A 26908-nucleotide genomic window follows, 5' to 3' on the forward strand; every position below is an offset into this window, starting at 1 on the left:
CTTCAATGCCACCGTGACCTATATTTACTGCTCGAGTGCGTTTCGCTCTTGTTATGGAGAGACACGGGATGAAAGAAGGAGAGAGAGAGCCATCTGGTAAACCGCAGGCTTCACCTCCAGGACACACACATGCAGCTAACAAACGTATATCAACCTAGTGAAGACAAAACACCAGGCACAGGTGAAGAGGGTGAAACATTTAAAGGAACGGTTCGCCTATAAATGAGCTCAGATCTCAGAAAATCCAAGATTGGGGTGAGTTTGTTTTTTCAGCAGATTTGGAGAAATGTAGCATTGCATCAGTGTCTCATCAATGGATGCTCTGCAGTGAATGGGTGCCGTCAGAATGAGAGTCTGATAAAAACATCACAATAATCCACAGCACTCCAGTCCATCAGTGAACATCTGGAGAAGACAAAAGCTGTGTGTTTAAAAGAAAACGTTTGATTTTGCTGACATTTTTGGAAATCAATCTGACAGGAAACGTTTTCACAATATTCTGGAAGAGTCCTCTCAAAGATATGAATTTTTTTTTTTTTTTTATAAAGTTCATTAGTCTGCAATAATTTTCTGAAAATGCTGGCCCAAAAACATTATTTATAGGCTTCCATCATCTATGGAATGTTTTAGTTTTTTTGTTTAAATCTAACTTTTTTGTTTTAGAACATTCAAAAGTAACATTCCCATAATGTTTATAAAATGATACAATGGAATGTTTCCTTAACGTTTGGAAAAAACTTTCTCTTTTCCTGGAGTAGCACAAATTGTAAGAAATAAGCTATCATTTGTCCACAGTCCCTTATCCTCGCTGCGTTTTTGCATCAGTGTTGCACTTGTGCGTCGCTCCCTGAGCCCTGAGCAGCAGATAGAGACAGAGACAGAGACAGGGACAGCACAGAGAGAGTCGAGACAGCGCTAGTGTGTGTTCTGTCTCTCTCTCTCACACACACACACAGAGACACATGCACGCGCGCGCGTGAGAGCTCTCTCTGGAAGAGCATCTCTGATCGTGCGCGCAAGGAGGAGAGAGAGACTGTGTGTGTGTCGGCGTTTCTGATACCTGAGAGGTAAACACACACACACACACACACACACTCGGGCTTGAGGACACGTATGGAAGCGTCCGTGTGACTTATGGACAGACGCGAGGAGACGGAGACCGGTGACAGATGAGGACACACTCCAGACCTGGGTGAGTGTACTTCACACACACACACACACACACACACACACAGAGGCGCGCGCATGTGAACCCTGGAGTCGCGCGACGCGAACACTGCGCTCGTGCATCATTAGTTGGAGGTTTTGCTCTGCGCGTGCTTTCATCCTGGATGTGTCGAGGAGCACTCACTGAAAGTTTAGTTTGGCTCATCCTGACCTGCACTTACTCAGTCTTGTTTTCTAATGCAAATATCGAAACATTTCTGAATCAAGATGCATTGGTAAAACGACCAAAGTCTTGTTAGTTTTAGCTTGAAACGAGCATAAATATCTTCATTCAAAGGCTAAACAAAGGTAGTTGTCTTACCCCATTAGCTGACATTTTACCTTGTTTTAAGTAAATCTTAATATAAGAATCCTTTTTTTTTTTTTTTTTTAAGAAAACAATTAAAATCTTAAGTCGTTTTACCTGTGAAGTATTGTAAAACTAACAATCTTGATTCAACAATGTTTAGATATTTGTACTACAAAACAAGACAAAAATACTAAGTATATTTTTGGCAGTGTGACTGTGTGAGATGCTGCTCAGTCCTGCTTTATAGCTTTACTTTGACACAAGGTCTTTTGAGGACTTGAACTCGTCTCTCTTGTCCTGTCTGCACTTCTGCCATCTTTATTGTAGTTCTGAATAGAAATCAGAAAGTGCGCCACTAAATGTGTTTAAAATAGTTTTCTAAATGTTTGTTTCACGTATTGACTCAATTGGCTTATTCTAGAAAACTGAATAAAAGCAAATGCATGCTACAAGACAGAATTGTCGATTGTCGCTTGGCGCATGTTTCATGAACAGATTGACTCAAAATGAATTTTTACACAAACTTGTGTGAATGGAAATGCATCGACAGCAACAAATAATGTGGAGGAAGGGTTTTGCATCATTTTGCACTAATTTGCCAGGAATAATAAAAGATAAACACCAGTTGTATCAGGTTGACTCAGTTGGCATGAACAGATAAAGAAAAATCAATGTTTCTAGAAATCTGAACAAAAGAAAACACACACCACAAGACAGAAAGTCATCGCCATTTGCATATTTTAAGACTAGATTTTATTTAAAATGAATTCCCTTGACATGGAAATGCATTGATATCAACAGAATACTGATTTGCAAACAATAAAAAGTAAAGTACTTAAAAAAGATAAAACAAATAAATATAAAAATGAAAAAGACTAAAAGTGCCTGAAAATGTATTAATGTATTGTAAACCTTAATCTCTTTATATTTCTGCATGTGCATCAATTTGTAATTTTAGTTAAGTATTTTAGGTTTAGTTTTATTATTTATTTATATATTTATATTTTAATATATATTAGTAATTTTGTTGTTTTTGTCATTTTATAAGTATTATTTAATGTCTATAATTAAAAAAATATTTAGATTAGTTTTATTTTCATATTTTCTGTTTCTAATTAAATTTATTCGTAGTAATTTTGAAGTATTTTATATATTTTTAAATATGTATATTATATTTATCAATATTTTGAATGGGTATTTTCTGTTTTCGCTTCAGTTTTAGTTATTTTGTTGTGTGTTTTTGATCTTTGATAGTATTGATATTTTATGTTAGACGAATTAGTTTTTTCTCTTTTCTTTTTAATTTTAGAGTTTTAATTTAGTCCATCCTTTTCCTCTTGATTTACTTATGTGTGATCAATCAGTGGAACTGAATTTCAAAGCATTTGCACAGATTTTGCCTGTAAAGCTGGTTTGAAGCTATTTGTATTGCATCAATAAAATCAACTTGACAAGACAGAAAGATAATTGGCCGGTCATCACAAAATAGAGGCTTTGCTTCCTCTCTGGTATTTCTCCATTCCTCCTTCACATTAACAGCATGATTTAAGATGACTACACAATGAGCTCAGTCTGAAACTAAAGAAAAATGAGTGCTTTAAGAACTATTCAGTCTGGTATTTCCTAATATTTCTTTTTGTACTGTTGATTAGTTTTTGAGCCGCTGCTTGACCACCTCCTGTGAGAAAACAGCCCCAAATGAAAGTAATTATGAGTGATATGAAACACCCACCAGACACCAGACGAATGTTTGCTCTGAGATTTGTGTTTCAAAGTGTGGAAGATCTTCGGTAAACTTCAACTTTGTCTCAAATGTTTTCCCTAAGATTCCCCAGAAGAAATAAAATCAGACTCAAAAGAGTCAGTAGTTGTTATTCAGAAGGAGTAGCTGCTCTGATCATTTGATGAGAAACGTTAGAGTTCATATTGAGATATTGCAGATTTTTGAGACGTTCAGCACCGTGTGAGATATTGTTGAGATCTCTTCTGAAACTCTAGAGGAGATGCATATTAAGGCTATTTCTCCTTCTCTTGATTTATTAAACATACTCGGCTCGCCTGCTGTTTATTTATCCTGAAAAAGTTTCATTTTAATCAAGACTTTGGCATCTTGCATTGGCGTGAATCTTCTACAAGATTTCAAGGTTGTGGTTTCCAGATTTCAAGAGTTTCAATCCTCCTTCGCCTTTTTTCATAAATTGATACATTTTCTTGCCAGTGGTTTACTTTGCCAAGCATGCACTCGCTCTCTCTATATTATGGAAAAATGCTGTTGACCTGAAAAAAATCTCTATTGAGATATTCTGCTCAAATAAAAAGAAAAGCAGTCTGTTTTCTGGCATGCAGTCGTTGTTTGCAGCAAGTGCAGAGTGCTTATACATGACAACAATGTACTAAAGTGAAAATAAATTTTCTTTGCGTTTTAGAAAAGTTTGCAACAATCCCTTTTCACACAGATCCAGCAAAAATGACTTAATACACTATTAGGTAATTCTGGGTCGAATCAACCAAATTTCAGAAACTTTCCCCGCTCACACATAGATTTTACTAATATTTTTTTTTTAAAGAAAGATAAACATGTATAGTGATAAAAAGCCAAAATATTAAACTTCATGGATGAATATTTACTGAGTAATCCACTGTTTTGTAGATGGGGGTCAGAGTCAGATTACAGAGGGGTAAAAATGACTTGAGAAAGATGGCAGCATCGTAATCTTACTTTTACACAGAGATTGTTAGATCTGTTAGTAAAAGCTGTTGACTTCAGCTATCTTTGTTGCGTTATGTGCCAATGGTGACCATCCAAAAATTAGGAAAGAGCATTTTTCAAGTTTTTTCTCCAAAGTTTGCATGCTTGTAACTCAAGAAGTCTTTAAGATATCTTAAAGCCCTTTTAGATATTGAGTCTTAATGAACTGTCCTTTTGGCATCTTTATTGTAAAGGCTCTGTATGGTTCAGTTCTAGAGCCTGAGTATTTTTCTAGAGTCAGAAAAAGCAAACAACTGTTTTATCAAACATGATTTAAGTTCTCTGTGAAGGATGTGTGCAATGTTAGGTTTAGGAACATAGCTTTGCACATATCAAATCAGATATATATGCATTTATATTCTGTGCATTGAAATCATGCAAACACAGTGTGCGAGATATGAGCTTATGTATGTGTATGTGTGCATGCACAGCGTGTTTTCTGCCTCTTCCTCATTCACAAGCCAGGCCATTATAACGGAAAGTGTTTTTGACAGGCGTGTTATCGTGTTGCCCAGGCCAATGAGGGTTTTAAACAGGCTACAATCTCAAACGGCGAGAAAGATGGGGGATGGAGAGATAGAAAGGGAAATCCAGCTATAATAAGATACATGGCATGCATGTCTGTTTCCGTGTCCTTTTGAATCAAACCGCATTGCTCCTTCACACTGGCCAGTTAATTTATACCCTAATCAAGCGAAAGACCAAAGGAATCAAACAAAATCATCTTGATAATGTCTGAATGAGCCGGTCCGCTGGGTCGCCGATTATGATTAAACTAGAGAATTAGAATAAATGCATTGCTTGTGCTGATTAGACGGCAGAGGATTTTCTGTCATTTGCATATGTTAGACATGTTTAATTTTAAATTAGCTGTGTTATTATTGATCATTCTTGATCTTAATGGAGTTCTTAGTTTTAAAATCTCCTAAAATCCTTCAGGAAATAAAATGGTGCCAAATGAGCCAATAGTTCATAGAATAAGAGCATCGTGCAGTAAGACTATAGAGAGCTGCACAGATCATTTAAAACGAGATCATATTGATGGCTTTTTACTGCAAACCTCAGTAGCTTGGCAAATCTGAGCACAGTTTGAGGCGTTCATGAGATCTTGAGAGCATTTTATTATTATTATTATTTTTTGCTCTTGAGCAAGGAATTCCAAACTTTTTTTGTCATCCAAACCCCTAAAATATCCCCCTTATATTTCAATAATTTAACAACACATTCATATAAAAATTTGTGTGATGTCAGTTTTTGTCAGAAAACATAAATGTAAAAAAAAAAAAGATTTTTTTTATAAAATGTTTAAATATTTTATTTTTAGTTAAATATTTTATAAATATTTTAAAAAAATGTAATATATTTTTTGTTAACATGCACATCAACTGACAACAACTGACATTAGACAAATAGGGAAATTCCGTGTCAATTCTGCTAATCATTTTTATTTTTTATTTTATGTATAGTAATGAAAGCCAAAATATTAAATGTCATGGGTGAATATTTATGGAGTAATCAACTATTTTGTAGATGGGAGTTGTTTTTAAAATGAGATAATAAAAAATAAATTATAAAATTAAAAATTAAAATATTTTTTATCTATTTAAAGAAAATTTTGTTAATTTTTTTTATGATTGAATTAATTGTATTTAACGTTCACATGTTAATATTTCTGTTATGTCAGATGGCATGCATGTAAACAAATCAAATAATTTTTTATTTTTTTAAATAATATTTATAAAATATTAAAAAAAAAATGTAAACTATTTTTAAGTTTAAAAAGTAAGTTTATTTAATTTTAATTAATTAAAATTTTAATTTATTTTATATTTTATTTACATTTTTTGTTTTAAATATTTATCTTTTTTTAATTCGTGACCCCTACACTATAGGTTATTAACGTCCTGGCGCTGGGTAAATATTTTAGTCTAGTTATTGTGTTAACCTGATTGGGTCTACTATATTGTTGTCTTAAAATAGGCTGGAAATTAAAAATCCAACACAGAATTACTTGAGGCAACAGCAATCAAAATACACAATATACATTTTTCAAAGTAATGCAAAAACAAAAGTGCTGCATGGGGTATAAAGTCTCGGTGCTCTTTGGTTGTGGGATAATAATTCTCTGAAGACAAGAACTCCAAGGCACTCGAATATCTCAGTGAAAAAATTAAAAAGCCTTTATTACATTCTTGGCTTGCTTTTTTTAAAAATGGTGAGAGATGATAGAACAATGGATGAATGGAAAGATGGATGATGGATAGAATGATAGATGGATAGAGCAATGGATGGATAGATAGAAAGATGGATGGATGGATGGATAGATGATAGAACTATGGATGAATGGAAAGATGGATGATGGATAGAATGATAGATGGATAGAGCAATAGATGGATAGATAGAAAGATGGATGTACGGATGGATGGAGAAATGATAGAACGATGAATGGATAGATAGAAAGTGGTATGGATAGATAGATAGAGAGAAAGACAGATGATAAAACGATGGATGGATAAATGGATAAAACGATGAAAGATTAAATTATGAATGGATAAATGATAGAACGATAATGGATGGATGGATAGATAGAAAGATGGATGGATGAATGGATAGATAGATGATAGAATGATGGATGGCTGGATAGATAGATGATAGAAAGATGGATGGATGGATAGATAGATGATAGAATGATGGATGGATGGTAAGATGGATGATGGCCAGAACAATGGATAGATAAAGGGATAGACTTCATTTCCCAGAATGCATTGCCTGTGTTGGATTCCTCTGAATAGCAGTTCAGTAAGTCACTTCTGTAGTTCCTGTTCTAGTTCCAGACCCTGAATGAAAGCATCCGGTTCTTCAGCTCTGTGTTCTGCAGGACTGAGCCGGTTCAGTGAAGCTGTGTGTGGTCCTGATGAGAGAAAGCTGCTCTCTAAACCTCATCTGAACCCTGCTTTAACTGCGTTTCTCTCTTTGATTCACATCAAACACATTTCCTCACAGAATCCAATGCTTCTCTCCATTAAATCATTCCCTGCACAATTTTTACATCTATTTAAAGATGCACTTGGCAGATGAAGTTTCATATTCTTAGAGATTCTGTGTCTCATTTATTAGACATGAGGGTTTTTTTTTTAGATTCTGAAACAGATGTGAGGCGTAAATGACCCTCGTCCTCTGCTCGGCCGTCAATCTGAACACAATCTCACTCTGTCATATGACTCTTATCAATATTGCATTTGAATGAATGATTTCCAGATCAAACAGGCAACTGCTGTGTAGGACTCGATCGATGCAGAGGAAATTACAGAGCCATGTTCATGTTATGGCTCGTATCCAGGGTTTATGTCTGAAAGATTTATTAAATTGATTAAAGTTTGATTACTGCCCTGAAATAGCTCGGCCAGTGTTAGAATGGCTGATATTTTGGCCTCTTATCAAAATGACTTTCCATTCTTTCATGAAACTCGAGACTTTGTGTTATTTTTTGGATGCTGTGATTGATTTGATTGTAAATATGGCAGCTGATGATGATGATGTTGAGCTTGCAAACTATTTGGACTCAATATGTGCATGATTGTGGCTGTTTAGAAATATATTTGTATTGCATAAAGTGCAGTACACAAGCTTCCTTTAAACGTCTGTATTGAACGTGATGAGGTCATGTGACAAATTTTCTTTTCATGTAGTTTCACAATTTTTCTAAAAGTTTTGCTGGTAAGGCATAATGTTACTTAATTTGATGTTGAGTTTATAAAATCAAGACAAAGTTTTCATCACATAGTCTTTTCACAAAATAGCTCACACTTAATGCACGTATCAAAGTGAAGACTGGAGGAATGATGCTGAAAATACAGCGGAGCATCACAGAAATTACACTTTAACACAGATTCACACAGAAAACAGCTGTTTTACAGTATTTTTGGTCAAATAAATGCAGCTTTGATGAGCAGAAGAGACTCTGAGAGACACACACTGGTTCTCTACAGTTCTTGCTCGAGGAAGCAGATGGTGATATTCTAACAGTCATTGTTCGGCTAATTAATCTCTGTCACTCAAAGTGGGTGCGAAACACTCACGAATATTTCTGATTTTCTGAAGCAATCTCTAATGTGCTCTGAGAAATGCAAATGAGGGTCAAACTCTCAACTAGAAGCTGTAGATGAGCGTGTGTGTGTGTGTGTGTGTTGCACATGTTGTAACGTTGAGCATTTGTGTACCGTTTGACAGAGATTCATCAAACACGGTGCCAAAGTGAATTACTATGGCAACAGGAGCGTTGGGTGAAATGAAAGAGGACATATATATACATCATGGAATGGTGCAATACATTTAAAAATGTACAATGAATGTCAGCATACATAAGACATGATGAAATACATTTATTTGTTCATCTAACATGAAAAAGGATGTGAAATACAACTTAAGATACTCCTCAAAATGGCAAACCTAATAAAATATGAACACCTTAAAAACAGTTTAAAAATAAATCAATATATTAAATATTTAAATGCATGATGAAATTTAGCAATACATTAAAATGCAAGGATTTTAAGAATGAATAAACAAATAGATTAATTTTTATGCAACATGAAACGCATCTGAAAAAGGAATACACCTTAAAATAATAGGAAACAAATAAAAATATCACAAAATAAATGAATGCATAATGAAATGTTGGAAAGAATACAATGAATCATTTTACATTTGGCATCAAATGCATTTATTTTATTTTCCATCAAGATTTCCTTTCTTTAACTCGTTCTGTGAAGATTAACTTTTATATCTTTAAATCCATCGAAGCAGTGACTTTTTTTTTCATTTCAAGGCGTTTATCATATTTCATGTTAGATAAATGAATACATTTAACATCCAATTTATTTATCTAAAATCAATTTTCATTAAGTTTATGTTTATTGATTTCAACATCCATTCAAATGTTTTGTGATTATATTAATTTGTTTTATTATCTCATGAGTTATTTTTTTTCTTCTTAATTTTAAGGCCTATTTTCGATGGTATTTCAGTCACTTTTAATGTTTTTAATGACAAATAAATGCAAATGCAAATTTATTGCATGTCTTATTTATTGTATAAATTGTACTTTTATATATCACAGCATTCCATGACATATTTAATCATCTCATTATTTATACATTTGTCAGTATTGCAATCTATTTACTGCATTTACTGGATCAAATATAGTGTAAAAATAGTGAAATATTATTACAATATAAAACAGCTGTTTTCTGTGTGAATCTCTGTTAAAATGTAATTTATTTCTGTGATGCTCCGCTGTATTTTCAGCATCATTCCTCCAGTCTTCAGTGTCACATGATCTTCAGAAATCAGAATAATGATTCAAAAAACATTTCTGATTATTATCAATGTTGAAAACAGTCGTGCTGCACAATATTTTTGTGGAAATCGTGACACATTTTATTTTTCAGGATTCACAGATGAATAGAAAGTACAAAAGAACAGAATTTATTAGAAATAGAAACCCAGTGTAACATTATAAATGTCATATATACTGTAACACTACTGTAATGAAAGCATTATTTATTTATTTTAAACATTACCCCAAATTTGTGGATGTGGTAGTGTTAATATATGTTAATGATTTCTGAAGATCATGTGACACTGAAGACTGGAGGAATGATGCTGAAAATACAGCTGCACATCTCAGAAATAAATTAATTATTACAATATATTCACATTGAAAGAATGTTTTTTAAATTGTAATATTATTTCATAATATTACTGATTTTACTGTATTTTTTATCAAATAAATGCAGCCTTGGTTTGCAAAACAACACGTTAAAATAGCTCAAATAGCACGATCAACAGACTCCGTGTTCATAATTTTTGAGTAAAAAAGTGCTGAATTATTTATTGTGGACCACCGGAATGCGTGAAAGGGACAAAAAAGTAGAATCAGAGCTCGGTTTTGAGTCCCATCATAAATTCATGAGTCACAGATGAAGGGGAAGAGGATCTAGAGCAGTCTGGGAAAAAGAAAAGTGAAAGTAACACACAAACAGGCTTTCTTAAAGAGACAGTACACACTTACTCAACCTCACGTCCTGTCTTACACTTCAGCCTGTTCTTCACAAACCAAAACCACAAAAAACTTACATTAAATAAAATATAGAAAGAAGATTTTTCATCATTAAATCTTTTAGTGTTCATTTAGTGAAGAACGGTGCGGGAAACTTGCTTCAAATATTGTAAAATGGATTTTGACTGTATTTGTTACATTTAAACATTTTGATTCTTATAGTGATCAGATTTTTTTTTAGCTCTGATTAATTGAATACAGGAAAAAATACTGTAAAAAATTTTTTTAAATGAAATACACCTTAAAAACAATATAAAATAAATCAATATATGAAATAATTTAATGCATGATGCAATTTTGCAATAAAGGAAAATGCACAAAATGTAAGAATGAATAAATAAATATATTTTCATGCAACTTGGAAAAAGATGTGAAATACATCTAAAAATTAAATGCAACTTAAAATAATATTCACAAAATCACTGAATACATAATTAAATATTGGAAAGAGTACAACGAATAATTGTAAATTAGCTATGAAATGCATTTATTTTATTTTCCATCGCATTTTCCTTCCTTTAACTCGTTCTGTGAAGTTTGTTTGACCTACAGATGCTTTCATATTTCATATTTTTCATGTTACATAAATACATTTCACATCCAGTTCATGTATCTGTACTCCCTTTTCATTAGGTTTATGTTTATTGATAACAACATGACGTTTCATTATATTTTCAATTGTTTTGTGATATAATAATTTGTTTTATATTGTCTGTGTGTATTTCAAAGTATATTTCAGTAACTTTTAACTCATTTAACTCATTTTAACTCATTTTCATTTAGATGTACAAAATAACTAAAACTTAAATTAACTATAATATTAATATATATATATCCCGTTTTCCAAAAGCATCATAAACCTGATGTAAATGCATAGAAATACAGTAATAAATTCATACAAACGGATAAATTAATAAACACATCCGTGAGGAATTGTGTAAATGGGGCTTTGAGTATAACAGAACAAAAAATGTATAATAAAAATACACACATTCACACACACACAAACAAATAAAACTTGCAAAAAAAAGACCTAAAATTAAAATGATATGATATGTGTCTCACTCTCGGACTCCAGTGTTTGTGTAAATGCATCTCTTTTGTATCCGCCTGACGACTCAATTATAGTAAAGAGGCACCAATGTTATTTATCCAAACTCGCTCTTTATTTAAAGTGTCGGCACGCTTAAATATTTATGAGTGTTTATTCAAAGAAATAGCTTTGGGAGTCTCTGCATCTTGTGTTAGTTTGGTCTGATGAAGAAGCGTCTGCATGCCTTGAATAATAATAACTGAGTAATGCTGGAGTTCTGTCTGTCAGTGATTATATTCAATCAGAACCCTTTATAAGACAGTGTTGTTACTTGAAAAATATATATATTTAATAAAAAATAATATGCATGCATGTTATTAAGTCTGGTTGCCAAGACATTCCTCACTTTGCTTTAGTTTAATGTGGAGTGCTAAAATAAGTAAAAGTAAACTAAAAAAATAAAAATAAATTAAAAACAGGATATAATTGATAAACTTAAAGCTAATGAAAAATAACTAAAACTTTAACTAAAATTTAAGTGGAAACACGATGCAATTCTAAAGCACAAAAACTGTGTGAATGTAATAAAATAAACATTCAAAAAGTGTCAAATGCATACAAACAGATGAATGAATAATGTTAATAATTGTTAATCGGGTGTCTGTATTTATTTGATCAAAAATACAGTACGTTATCTCAATTTCAGATAACTGTATTGGATCTGAATATATTTTAAAATGTAATTTACTCCTGAAAAAAATAGAAACGTTTGGGGTCTATAAGATCCTGACAAAGTGCATCTTAAATCATTAACAGTAAAGACATTTTATAATCTTATACAACATTTCTATTTCTAAGAAATGCTGTTCTTTTGAACTTTCTATTCATCTGTGAATCCAGAAAAATAAAATGCATCACGGTTTCCACACTGATTAAAATTAATTTGACTGTACTGTGGTGCACTGATGAATATTATAGTACTAAATTATTGCCATAGTTATGTATAATGTATTTTACATTTTAATGATTTAATTTTCAATTTTTAATTCTATTTTAAAATAATTTAATTTTATGTTTAGATAATTTTAGCAAGTGTTTTTATTTCAAATAATTTTATTAAGTTTGATTTTTTGATTTGTAATTTCATTTTCATGTTTTAATTTTTAGTAGGTGTTTAATGTTTTAAAATAATTTATTGTAATAGTTTTTATTTGAATACATTCTTAGTTTTTTTTTTAAGTAATTCATTATTAGTTTTATAAATTTGATTTCTATTATTAATATTATTATTTTTTGCTTTATTATTTAAATAATATTTTAATATTTTTCTAAAATCATTTATTTTGATTAAAAGTCTGGTGATGAACTGTTTTGGTGATAAATGGACAGAAGCAGAGTCATTGCATTGAAAGTGTCACAGTGTCTGGGTTGTGTTCCCTGGGTTTCCACTAGGTGTCCTCAGTTCCCACGGTGTTTATCATATTATCACTTCCTGTCTCCTTATTTGCTCACCTTCCTCCTTGTTTAGTTAATTGATTGTTCCCCACCTGTCTCCTGTTTCCCCATTGTCCTTTTGTGTATTTATACCTGGTCTGTCTGAGTCTTAGTCTCGGAGTCCTTGTTTAATGTGATGTTAATTCATGTCCGTCATCTAGTCGTGCCCTTGCCTTGTGTTCATGTTTTGTTTATGTTTTGGATTTGGATATTCTGGTTTTGACCCTGCCTGGACTGTTTACCCCTTCGGATTACCCTTTATTAATTATCATACCCGCACTTGGATCTCTCCGTGTTTCTTGTATCACCACATGTGGCAGAAGGACTCCGTCTCCTTGAGATCCAGCGGTATGTCTGCTTATGTCTCCTCCCCAGCCACAGAGCGGGAGAGGAACGGATTTGAGGGAACTCGCCTGGTGGTTTTCCGGGGGACCAGGGGAGGTCGCCGAGGAGGGAGTGGTCGAGAGGAGATTCAGCACCGCTCTCAACCATGGCCTCCCTTCGACCCGGGGCTCGTGTGGGATGGATCAGAGCCACCGTCTCACCATGGCGGACGGAGAGGGGAGAGGAAGCGCACGTCCGCCACGCTGGCGCCACTGCCCATGATTGCCGCAAGTCCAGCGCCACGGTGCAAAATGGCCGCCAGCTCAGCGCCAACGCCCAAGAAGGCCGCTGACTCATTCTTGGATTATTTCGCTACGCTGTCCAAGATCCTAGAGATTCCCAAGACGGTTAACGTCATGGCTGCTGAGCCAGCGCCTCAGCACAAGATGGCCACCAGCCCAGCGCCACAGCACAAGATGGCTGCCAGCCCAGCGCCACAGCACAAGATGGCTGCCAGCCCAGCGCCACAGCACAAGATGGCTGCCAGCCCAGCGCCACAGCACAGGATGGCTGCCAGCCCAGAGCCACAGCACAGGATGGCTGCCAGCCCAGAGCCACAGCACAAGATGGCTGCCAGTCCAGAGCCACAGCACAAGATGGCTGCCAGCCCAGAGCCACAGCACAAGATGGCTGCCAGCCCAGAGCCACAGCACAAGATGGCCACCAGCCCAGAGCCACAGCACAAGATGGCCGCCAGCCCAGAGCCACAGCACAAGATGGCTGCCAGCCCAGCGCCACAGCACAAGATGGCCGCCAGCCCAGCGCCACAGCACAAGATGGCCACCAGCTTGGAGCCACAGCACAAGATGGCCGACTCAACGCCTGAGTCTCCAGACAAGGTGTCACCGACTCGCCATCATAGAGGGCGGAGGAGGAGGAGACAGGCGTCAACCATTCCTCAAAGCCCAGAGGACGTTCCCGAGGCGGTGCCCAATGCTGTTCTGGAGGCCGAGGCGGTGCCCGATGCTGTTCCGGAGGCCGAGGCGGTGCCCGATGCTGTTCCGGAGGCCGAGGCGGTGCCCGATGCGGTTCCGGAGGCCGATACGGTGCCCGATGCCGTTCCGGAGGCCGAGGCGGTGCCCGATGCCGTTCCGGAGGCCGAGGCGGTGCCCGATGCTGTTCCGGAGGCCGAGGCGGTGCCCGATGCGGTTCCGGAGGCCGAGGCGGTGCCCGATGCCGTTCCGGAGGCCGAGGCGGTGCCCGATGCTGTTCCGGAGGCCGAGGCGGTGCCCGATGCTGTTCCGGAGGCCGAGGCGGTGCCCGATGCTGTTCCGGAGGCCGATGCGGTGCCCGATGCTGTTCCGGAGGGCGATGCGGTGCCCGATGCCGAGGCAGTGCCCGATGCTGTTCCGGAGGCCGAGGCGGTGCCCGATGCCGTTCCGGAGGCCGAGGCGGTGCCCGATGCCGTTCCGGAGGCCGAGGCGGTGCCCGATGCCGTTCCGGAGGCCGAGGCGGTGCCCGATGCCGTTCCGGAGGCCGAGGCGGTGCCCGTTGCCGTTCCGGAGGCCGAGGCGGTGCCCGTTGCCGTTCCGGAGGCCGAGGCGGTGCCCGATGCTGTTCCGGAGGCTGAGGCGGTGCCCGATCCGCCCTGGAGGGCTTCCGCTCTGACCACACGGACATGGTGGTCTTTTGCTCTGCCCTGGGGGGCGCTTGCCCTGACTACACGGTTGTGGTCGTCTTCCGCTCCGCCCTTGAGGACTCTGGCCTTGACCACAAGGGTGTGGTGGTCTTCTGCTCCGCCCTGGGGGGCTCCATGTTGTTTTTTCCTTTTGTTTTTGTGTTAATGTCTGTCCCTGTTCCTTTCTGTTAGTCTGGCCCTCCGTCCCTCCCCCTGAACCTCCTCCGGTCCTCCTCCCTCCTGGTCTTTCTGTGTTGTGTTTACATTCTGGTGCCTGTTCCCCATGTTTTTCTTTTCTGGCCCTCCGTCCCTCCCCCTGAGCCTCCACCTGTCCGCCTCCCTACTGGTCTCTGTTTTGTGTCTGTCTTGGAGCGTCTGGGAGCCGCTCCGTAGAAGGGGGGTACTGTATATTATATATATATATATATTATATATGATTTCTGAAGATCATGACACTTTATACTGGAGTTATGATGATGGAAATTCAGCTGTGCATCACAGAAATAAATTATATTTTAAAGGATATTAAAATAGAAACCATCATTTTATATTGTAATAACGTTTTACAAGATTAAAAAAAAATTCTGTATTTTTGATCAAATAAATGCAGCCTTGATGAGCAGAAGACACTTCTTTAAAAAATATTACAATCTTACTAATGCATATATAATTCATTTTCTTTTCAGTCAACATTTATTTCATTTCAAGCAACAAAAATTATTTTACTTCCATTGTTTTAGTTTTAGTTACCTATAATAACCCTAAATGCAATTAGTTATTTTTGTGAAGCTGTTTGATCGTCGAAAGACTATCTTTTGTAAATTCACTGATAAATTAGGAGCCTTTTTTTAAATGCTAATTGTATTGTTATTAATATTTACCATTTTTATTAATGATTAATTTATTAAAAACTTGTATTTTAAAAATATTTATTGTTTTATTAGTTTGCAATTTTTACGTGTCATTTCCTTTTATATATATTTATTATTAATTTGTAATTATTTGGAATACTTCCAATTTTTTATAAAATATTTTTGATTATTAATTTAATTATAATTATTATTTAATGCATGCATTTTTTTTTTTATTTAAACTGATTGAGTATAATCAATCCCAGACCTATATACAGTACAAAATATGACTTTCATTTAAAATTGTTGTTTATTCTAGTATCACTTCATGCACTAAAGAGAAAGAAAAAAACAATTCCAGGGCGGGAAATCTAATATTGCCATTTTGTTCTGTTTGCATCTGTACTGTTAGAGGAGTTTATTTGTCTGTAGTTATTTGCTCAGATGCTCCTTTATCATCTAAAGCGTATGAATATAACAGCAGAGACATGGGATGCTATGAATCTGAAAGATAATGACATTGTTCTTCTGTGAAATCAGGTTTGTTTGACTAAACCAAGGACAGATGTGTGTGTGTGTGTGTGTGTGTGTGTGTGTGTGAATGCATCCTCATTTTCATGGTAAGGTCCCATAAGGACATCATGTTCCCTTTGAAGTGCACTAACCTGCACAGTGCACACACACAGGGTTATTTGTCTCTTTAGGGAGCGCAGGACGCTCTCAGAGAAGAGCTTGTCACAATCCATTAGAGACCTGCAGGAGAAACTGGATCTGAATGATAATTATTTCCCTCAAACAGTACGAGCTCAGTAGTGCTGTCTCGTGAAGACTGTGGTTATAGATGGTTATAGATTCTGTTCGCTTCTGCTGGTTTATTCATTTATTCATTTTGTGCTGCAATAGTGACTTGAGTTCAGCATGCTCTGCTCAGAGAGTTTCAGTATCTGTGACACGAGCTGCACAAACACCACAGGATGGAAAGCTTTAACAGAGAAAGATGAGTGGAAAAAATACAGGACAAACTTTTTCATATTATACCTACTTAAACTTGCTGTTTTCTGTGTGAATCTGTGTTAAAGTGTAATTTATTTCTGTGATGCTCCGCTGTATTTTCAGCATCATTCCTCCACTCTCCAGTGTCACATGATCTTCAGAAATCAGAATAATATGATGATTTACTGATTATTATCAATGTTGAACACAGTTGTGCTGCTCAATAGTTTTGTGGAAAATGTTTTTTCTGGACATTTGTTTTTATTCTATATTCTAGATTTATATGTATTTTTCCATTGTTTTATCCTATCATTTTTATTTTTAAATGGTTTTAATTTTTTTTACATTTATTATTATTATTATTATTATTATTATTAAATTATTTAAATGATGACATTATTTATTATTATTTTAAAATATTTTTTATTTCTTGTTATCTGTTAATATTTTATGATTTATCTGTTTATTATATTGAAATTATATCTATTTTTCATTTTTATTTTTAACTTTGTTAATATTTTAATATTTTGTAAATTATTTTAAAGTACTATATTTTTTACTTTTTAAATATTTTATTATTATTTTTTAATTATATATATTTATATTCTTCATTTTTATTTTTTAACTTTGTTTATTATTTTTTAATTAAATATATTTTTTCATTTTTATTTTAACCTTTGTTAATATTTTATTGTTTATTATTTTTTAATTATATTGTTATAATTATTTTGTAAGCGTGACAGACTGTAGTCTCTAAAAGGGCAGCATCAGAGCGATGATAATGTCATCATTGTTGTTGTGCTGAAGCAGAAACACGGCTCAGTCTGTTTCTGCTTGTTTGGCATATCGTGTTTCTCGCTCCATTTATACTGAGACTGATGGCTCTTTGTGTGTGTGGTCATGGGCTCCGTGCCCCGGATATATATTTGGTTTATATATATTGTATCATTTTCTTTTTTTTTAGATTGCCTTGACACTGAATGTAATGTCTCACTCTCTAAAGCTCTTTAACCTTTGACCCCACTCACTCAGATATCATTACCCATGTTAACTGTACAGTCACATCACACCAAAAGTCCTTCATACATCCAGAAATCCCTCTCAATGCAAACATCCCCTTCCATTTCGGTCCAAAGTTAGTGTTTCTCGATCTAATGAAGGTTTATGAAGGTAATGAAGGTCTGTTAACATAAACGAGGTCAGTTTAGGAAACTCATCCCCATTGGCTGCAGTGAACTCATTAGTCGTGACACTTTGTTCTAGGGCTGCAACTAACGATTATTTTGATAATCGATTAATCTGTCGATTATTTTTACGATTAATCGATTAATCGGTTTATGTACTTATATTTTAGTTTTTCCCATTTTTTTCCCCAAGTAAATTATTAATAAATGGTCTTTATCCTTCAGCATAGATTTTTAAGAGATTTTAACCATTTTGCACTGTCATATCCTCATCAAAAATATACCTGGAGTTGTTTTATTGTGTTAGTAATCCTTTGTTGAACTCTTCTGCAATCAGAACACTGACCCATACTCTAGCAAATTTCACAAGGAGATTTCAAATAATGTTTTCACCAGGGCAGTCCTTAGAGCTCCTAAAGTAGTTTAACATCCCGAACAAAGCTTATTAAGGAATCTTTCAGAACATATTTTCACGAAGAATAAGGATAAAACAGAATAAGATTGCAGTGCATTGTATTTTATTATTTACTGGGAAACAGCTTTATAGCTTTTGCTGTGAAATTGTAAACAATCCTTCGAATAAAGTGCCAATGGCATGAAACCTGAATGGAACTCACAATTTAAAGTAAAATCCATCAGAAGGTTGTCCAGAAAAAAAAATTGGACAGTCACACACAAAAAACCTGCTGTGTGAAAAAGAGCAGTGAATAATACTTAGAAAAAAAGTGCATTTCAAATATCTACATTTACCTCTCTCATTCAGTCATAATTAGGCTGCAAGACTGAATTATGAACTGGTAAACGACTGATCACAGAATCACAGAACATGTTTGTAAAGCTTTAAATGTTAACTGTTAAAAAGCAATGTTATCAGCTTTTATGACTAAACATTTGCAAACAACATTGTACTGGAGAATCTGCACAAATGAAAGTCTTAGGGGCCGTTCACATATCGCGCCTAAAAACGCGTGGAAAACGCTAGGCACACCGCTTTCTCCTTCTTTCCAAAGCGCTCGGACAGAAGCGCCCCTGAGGCGTCTGCCGTTGCTAAGCAACCATGACGTGCTCTCTCCTTGAAGACGCGGAAATTTCAGCAAACGATAAATGGATTTGCAGCTCTAAATATCGCTTGCAGTAGCTCTGCTACTAAATTTATTTCAAAATGGAAATCTATATACAACTATGATCAGCTGTTCCTTTCATCTTGACTGAGCTTTTAACGTTGTTAAGGGAAAGGATGAAGCTGATTGGTTAGTTCTTGTCACATGACCCGCGGTGCGGTTGCTGCATTCTGAAAAGTTGAAATGTTTTTAACTCGATGCGGTGCGGTGTTGGAAATAACGAACTTGAGCGCGCAAAAGACGCGATATGTGAACGTCCCCTTAAACAGTTCAGTAGTGCAGAGTTTACAGGTTACTCTTCTTTTTTGAAGGCTCAAAGTAAAGTACTCCCACATCACGCTGAATGCTGCAGAGACGCTGTTCGGGAAGCACGTGACATAAAACAAGGCCAGCTATTGGCTATTCGCTACTTCTCCTGTTGTACTGGCTGAATAAAACCTCCGGTGGCTCATTACTGCCACACTTTGGTCACCGCAGATTTGAAATATGCACGAAATGAGCCGCTTACGGCAAATAAAAGTTATTTAGCAACGAATCGATGACTAAATTAGTTGACAACTATTTTAATAATCGATTTTTATCGATTAAATCGATTCGTTGTTTCAGCTCTACTTTGTTCTGAACGAGTCGACTAATGAACAAACTGAAGCGTGTGTTTCTGGGCTTGTGAACACATTGGCTGGGGCTGCGAGACTCTGATAAACGCCTCTCCGTGTGAAAGACCACGCTCTATTCTTAGGACGTGAACAGAGTTCAGAAAAACATTTCTCTAAACGTCCAGAGAACTGAACTCCACTGACAGGATCATCGTTTCTTTCATGAAAGCTTTTCCATCTGTTTCTCCAAGACTTTGCTCTTGTCACAAGTCGTGCATGTGGGCAGTCGTCACATAACAGACTTTTCAAATTTTTTCTTTTAGAAAACATTTTTGGCTGAACTTTATCTGAATGTAGGGAAATTATCTATTAAATATTGTAATTAGTAATGTAAAAGTATTATATTATTGAATTAGCATTTATGGCTCTATTATTATTTCTATGTATATGTGTGTGTGTGTGTGTGTGTGTGTCTGTGTGTGTGTGTGTGTGTGTGTGTGTCTGTGTGTGTGTGTGTGTGTGTGTCTGTGTGTGTGTGTGTCTGTGTGTGTGTGTGTGTGTGTGTATGTTTGTGTATATGTGTGTGTATATGTGTGTGTATATTTTTTTCTTTTTTTTTAAAGAATCTTTACAATCTTATCCTTAGACTCACTTTTTCAAAATATATTTTTTTAAAAGTTTATTTTTTTTTCTTAATTTAATTTTTTTAAATAAAACTTTAAAAAAGTTTCTTTTATTTTATTTCATTTTTCATTTTAATTTTAATTAAATTTTCTTATAATTTATTTTAATTTTGAGGAATCTTTACAGTCTTTATCACAAGACAAATTAGCAACTTCTGTTAGAACTAAGAAAGAAAGAAAGAAAGATAATATATGTATTGTTTCCAATTAATATACATGTATAATAAATCCAGAATTTGCTGGTTGTCAGGCATTACTAGAGATATTCTGTTATTTTTCACTCGTTTTAATGTCTGCCGAATTAAAGGCATCAGATGGATTGGTGGTTTGGTTTTCTATAAAAAAATAAATCGAAGCGCTGATAATGCAATGCATTAGATCTGCATATGTGTCACTGATAAAACCACCATCAGCTGCTCTGTGTGAGTTTGCATTAGAAGACAAATCTTTATAACCCTGCATTGATTTTGTGTAAGATATATATATATATATACACATTTTTTTTGCGCTGCAGTATTGCATCCCGTGATGCAGCAAGCTTGACTTGACCTTCTGTTCCCGTCTGAAAAATAAACCTTGAGTGTTTTTTTAACTTTCTAACAACCAGTTACTGTAAATACTAGACTTTCTTTTCCATTATTTGATTTATGTTTTTGTTAACATCTATTATGGCATCAGAGGAATATCTCCCTCCGCCCTGTAACCTCTGTAAGTGCATCAGATGGAGGTTTAATGCGATTCAAAGACCTGCTGAGCTCCTTCCAGACCCACACACTGTTTGTCTTTGGCCAGCGTGAAGATGAGATGTTCTTGGCTGAAATACTGACTTCGTAATCCAAGCGCAGTGGCTCTGCGCCCACTGACTCAACCTTTAAGTGCATGCCAGTGCAGAAAAACAAACTGCAGCCATGTAATTTATTAGCACACACTCCGGCTGATACCAAATAACCTGATGAAATCTGCCTGTTACAGCCAGCTGATATATACACCTTGTTCACTCTGTAATTTATCTATACTTACAGCTAAATCAGTGTTTTCACTAGAGGGGTAATCATTTATATTAATATTTTGAATCAGTGCTTTATTTCTATATTTTCTGTTTTAATTTTAATTAAAGGTGAAATGTTTGTGTTTTTGTAAAATATAGTAAAATTTAAGTGTGTGTGTGTGTGTGTATTTCAGTTGACATTTATTTTATTTAAAGTATTTTTTAATGTATGGTTTCAGTTTTAGTTAACGATAATAACCCTGTAACAAAGCAGCTTTACTTATATAAAACTATGACATTTTATAATATACTGTATAACGTGATATTCAACAAGAAAAATAAATATAAATCTGGAAAAATCTTGTTTTTGTATATTTGGCTTGTTATTCATTATACCTAAAAAAAAATGAAGTTGGATTTAATTCAAAAGCAAAATGAATGAAAATGCTAAGTCTTGCTTTCTGAATAATGTACCTAGTTCATGTAACTCATCAAGTAAATATATATGTATTTGATTTATGAATGCATTTTATGAATGTTTTTGATTTGCGGTGTCGATGCACTCATGAAAAGTGTGAATATAACACTAGAACTGAGTTTTGAAGGCTAAGAGGTTTTGATGATATTATCTGAAAGGAAGGTCATTTTAGAGGTGAACTATGAAAGCGAACATACTGTAAGTGATTCACTGGGAATAAGACCAGAAAGTAAATGAACTAAGTTTTGATTTTGAGGCCTGTGCCTGAAACTGACACTGTGTGACCTAGAAAATAAGAAACATGTTTCAGACTGTTGTTTATGTGTTGCATTGGGATCTGAATGACTCAGTTTATACTAACCTGTGACACAGTCATTGTTGTGATGAAGATTGGTCTGATGTGGCGTTTTTCAGCCTTGCATCAGTGTTATATAACTAGCCAAGTGCAGTTTATCAGCAGCCTGTCCTATTATCAGAATAAGTGAGGATTATAAACACTATATTAGTATGCGCTGTTGGCTTTTACAGTCAGTTGCGTCAATTCGTCTCTACATGGAAATGAAAAACTGCTACTTTTATGTAGTAGAGGTTATGTATAATCATCCACTTGCATTCAGTTGGTGCTTGGCCTCACTGAGTTTTTATGGGCATTTCAGGGACGGGTTTCTAGGCACATCCTCCGGCCTGCTGCGATTATGTGATCAGATTAACGAACGAGTGCAGCAAGCCGAGAAATTAGCATGTTGTGCACAACACAACCTGAGGCAATTCAAAACAACATTTGTGTGTTTTTAGGTTGGCATCATTGGAAATTATTTAGACACTTCAGGCGTACTTATTAAAAACGTCTGGATGTTTTTGGCATGATTAGCACGTTGCTAGCATGATAAGCATGTTGTTAATATGTTGGTAGCATTATTAGAATGTTTTTGGCATGATTAGCATGCTGCTAGCCTATTTATAACATGATTAGCATGGTGTTTAGCATTTTTTTGGTATAATTGATATGTTATTGATATTTTTATAGCATTTTCATCTTTCTCACTCTCTCTACTTGCATTATTGGCATGACATTTGTGTTACAGTATTGCCAAAGCATTTTAGAAATGTAAAATACACAATATAATTACACCACCAAAGTAACAAAAGAGAGTTTAAATGAGATAAATTAATAAATGCAATAAAATAAAAATATTAATCTCTCTCTCTCTCTGTCCTCATTCTCTCTCTCTCTCTCTCTCTCTCTCTCATTGTCAGGTGTGTAGAGTGAAGTGGAGGGAGGCTCATGGCTTCATTATGGGGCCTGGGCCGGCTTCAGTGGCTGGTTCTGGTTCTGGTTCTGGCCCTGACGGCCGTCCTGTGCGCAGGCTGCCCTCCTCGCTGTGACTGTGCAGCACAGCTTCGCTCCGTGTCCTGCCAGCGCAAGCGTCTATCCGGCGTCCCGGAGGGCATCCCGACAGAGACCAGACAGCTTGATCTGAGCCGGAACCGCTTACGTTGGGTGGCTCCGGGAGATCTGGCTCCGTACCCACATCTGGAGGACCTGGATCTGAGCGAGAACCTGATCAACACACTGGAACCCAACGCCTTCGCCAGCCTGCAAGCCCTACGGACACTGAGACTCAGAGGAAACCAGCTGAAGCTTGTGCCCATGGGAGCCTTCGCACGGCTGGCCAACCTCACCACACTGGACCTGAGTGAGAACAAGATCGTCATCCTGCTGGACTACACCTTCCAGGATCTGCACAGTCTCAAGAACTTAGAGGTTAGTACCTTTAAAGGGATAGTCCCCCCCCCCCCCCATGATTCATGATTCAGTAAAAATCTATAAATCCAATTGATAGCAGTCATAACAATGATTCTGTCCTCACTCTCCAGGTGGGTGACAATGATCTGGTCTACATCTCTCACAAGGCTTTCTCAGGACTGATAGGTCTGGAAGATCTGACCATCGAGAGATGCAATCTGACATCTGTATCCGGACAGACTCTGTCTTACCTGCATAACCTCGTGACCCTGCGACTGCGCCACCTCAGCATCTCGGCCCTCGAGGACCAGAACTTCCGCAAGCTGTCTGCGCTGAGAGGCCTGGAGATCGACAGCTGGCCGTACCTGGAGTACATCTCTCCGCTGAGCTTCCAGGGTCTCAATCTGTCCTGGCTCTTCATCACCAACACCAACATCAGCTCGGTGCCGTCGGCCTCCTTCAGGAACCTGGCTTACCTGACGGCCCTGAACCTCTCTTACAACCCCATCTCCACGCTCGAGTCCTGGGCCTTTCACGACCTCATCAGGCCGGTTTACGTGTGGTTTATTTGTTTAACTGCATCTTTAGAGTTTGCGAATCTCTAAAGATGCAAGTACAGCTTCATCTGCTTAAATGGGGAAAGACTGTTTGTCAGGATTTCATAACTTTAATGTGTCAAATTCATCAACAGTTAGTTCCGGTCCTTAATTCTGATTGGTTGAGAGGAAGAATACTGTTTTTATTACTATCATTACACTTTACATATGCCATACATTTGCTGTGTTTTATTCTGTGAAAGCTTTCTATGTATATTGAATAACCGTTTCATAAAAGTATTAAGCCTCGTGAAGCCGTGGTTTACAATGAATATATAACAGCTATGTTGTTATGCACTCCGCTTCACGTCGTTATAAATTCAATGTAAAGCATGGCTTCTTGTGGCTTATAGCTTTAATAAATGTGACGCTGGACCACAAAAATTATCCTAAGAGTCGCTTATTATAATTCTGAAGGATCATGCCAAGTCAAGTCACCCTTGTTTATATAGCGTTTTTAACATTAAAGATTGTGTCAAAGCAGCTTTACAGTATTGAAAAGGGAATAGTGTGTCGATAATTTAAAAGGACAATACTAGACACTCAATTTTCATTTAACGGCAGTTCATCATCGTCCAGCTCATTATCGTTTAACTGGTTCTTCTACCTTTCAATTCTTTTGTCACCATAACTTTTGCATTTGTTTGCTGCAATTCACGTCAAACTTGTGTGACCCTGGTCAACAAAAGCAGTCTTAAGTGTCCATTTTTCGAAATTGAGATTTATACATCATCTGGAAGTTGAATTAATAATCTTTCCATCTTTAATCTTTAAAGTTGTTCAAATGAAGTTCTTAGCGATGCATATTACTAATAAAATCTATGTTCTTATATATTTACGGTAGGAAATGTACAAAATATCTTCATGGAACATCATCTTAACTTAATATTCTAATGATTTTAAACATAAAAGAAAATTCTATAATTCTGACCCACACAATGTATTTTTGGCTATTGCTACAAATACTCCCCCAGCGACTTAAGACTGCTTTTGTGCTCCAGGGTCACATTCATTTCAATAGAATCACATTAATTCTGATTAATCACAATTAATCACATCGTGATAATTCTGTCCTTGTTCTTAGACTGAAGGAGCTGCACATGGTCAGCACCAACCTGCTCACTGTGGAGCCTCACGCTCTGGGGGGTCTGCGTCAGATTCGAGTCCTGAACCTGTCCAACAATGATCTGGTGACTCTGGAGGAGAGCTCCTTCCACTCGGTCAACAGCCTGGAGACGCTCCGTGTGGATGGGAACCCGCTGTCCTGCGACTGTCGTCTGCTGTGGATCCTGCAGCGCAGACGCACGCTAAACTTCGACGGGAAGATGCCTGTGTGCGCCGGACCCCTTGAGGTGCAGGGATACCTGCTGAGCATGTTCACCGATTCGGCGTTATTCGACTACTTTACCTGCCAGAAGCCCAAGATCCGCAACCGGAAGCTGCAGCAGGTGAGCAGTGATGGGTATCATTAAGGTTTTAACAGTACTTATTACTTATTACCCGCACTCAGGGCGGGTCTATGCTAAAACGCCACTGTCAATCAACAGAAGTGGGTGGGGCCAGGGTCTGTGTGATTTACATCAGGCCAGAATCTGTGAATGAGAAATGGGTTATTATTTTTGAGGATTTAAAAAAACACGGTGGATGATTATTATGACTACAGGGTGGTTGTGTACACACACTGCCAACACACATTTATGTCCAAACAACATGTAAAAGTGAATTTTGCATCGGATGCCTTTAACCTCAGAGTTTATCGATACACCGGGTCTTTCTTAATTTAAACCCAGGACCCACAGTTTAGGGTTTTTTTTTGAAGCACACACCAAATCTGAAGAACCAAACAGTGCTTCACTGACAAGTTCTGCAATGGCGATTTATTGAGCAGGACATGCATGTAAACAGTTTGGTAATACCTGTTTTGGCACCCATCCTTACAGGTGACGGCTCACGAAGGCCAGCTGGTGTCGTTCCTGTGCCGCGCCGAAGGTGAACCGACGCCAGCCATCATCTGGATTTCCCCGCAGAGACGGAGGATCACTTCCAAAAGCCACGGCAGGATTACGGTCCTCCCTGGCGGGACGCTAGAGATCCGTTACGCACAGGTCACAGACAGTGGCACGTACATCTGCATCGCCAGCAACGCCGGCGGAAACGACACCTACTTCGCCACACTGACAGTCAAGAGCCAGCCTTCAGACCCGGCGCTCCTCGCCAACCGCTCGCTGTATGCGGTGGACTTCAACGACACCGGGCTCAACAGCACGCGTGTTTTCCTCAAGTTCACGCTGGATTTAACCACCATCATCGTGTCCACGGCCATGGGCTGCATCACGTTCCTGGGCGTGGTGCTCTTCTGCTTCCTGCTGCTATTCGTGTGGAGCCGAGGACGAGGACAGCGCAAGAACAACTTCACCGTGGAGTACTCCTTCCGGAAGACAGAGGGACCCGTCACCACCGGCGCATCCGGAGCCACGCGCAAGTTCAACATGAAGATGATATGAAACCACGCAGCCAGGGGCCCTCGAGGAGAAGCATAGACGCCCAACACTAACACACACAGTGCTGAATCGCAGAAATACACACGGCGTATGACCGCAGACATGTGACGACCTCGCAGTGTAATTTCTCTACTATTACTGTATTTTCCGGACTATAAGTCGCACTTTTTTTCATAGTTTGGCTGGTCCTGCGACTTATAGTCAGGTGCGACTTATTTATCCAAATTAATTTGACATGAACCAAGAGAAATGAAC

General features: G+C 37.3%; 1 protein-coding gene across 1 annotated transcript; it reads left to right on the top strand.

Moving 5' to 3' along the window:
- The first annotated feature begins 900 nt into the window (after nucleotides 1–900).
- On the top strand, nucleotides 901–26908 carry LOC132095954 (leucine-rich repeat and immunoglobulin-like domain-containing nogo receptor-interacting protein 3). Its single transcript, XM_059501046.1, has 5 exons — nucleotides 901–1192; nucleotides 23067–23574; nucleotides 23688–24103; nucleotides 25237–25600; nucleotides 26093–26908. Exons 2-5 carry the CDS (start codon nucleotides 23095–23097, stop codon nucleotides 26654–26656), a joined length of 1824 nt encoding a protein of 607 aa, XP_059357029.1. The 5' UTR covers nucleotides 901–1192; nucleotides 23067–23094; the 3' UTR covers nucleotides 26657–26908.

Source organism: Carassius carassius, chromosome 20, assembly GCF_963082965.1.
Source record: "Carassius carassius chromosome 20, fCarCar2.1, whole genome shotgun sequence".
Taxonomy (NCBI): Eukaryota; Metazoa; Chordata; class Actinopteri; order Cypriniformes; family Cyprinidae; genus Carassius; species Carassius carassius.

Coding starts and splice junctions, on each gene's coding strand:
- LOC132095954 (XM_059501046.1), top strand. CDS start 23,095: ATGGCTTCATTATGGGGCCTGGGCCGGCTTCAGTGGCTGGTTCTGGTT. Junction 23,575..23,687: donor ACAGTCTCAAGAACTTAGAG/GTTAGTACCTTT, acceptor CTCACTCTCCAG/GTGGGTGACAATGATCTGGT. Junction 25,601..26,092: donor GCAACCGGAAGCTGCAGCAG/GTGAGCAGTGAT, acceptor CCATCCTTACAG/GTGACGGCTCACGAAGGCCA.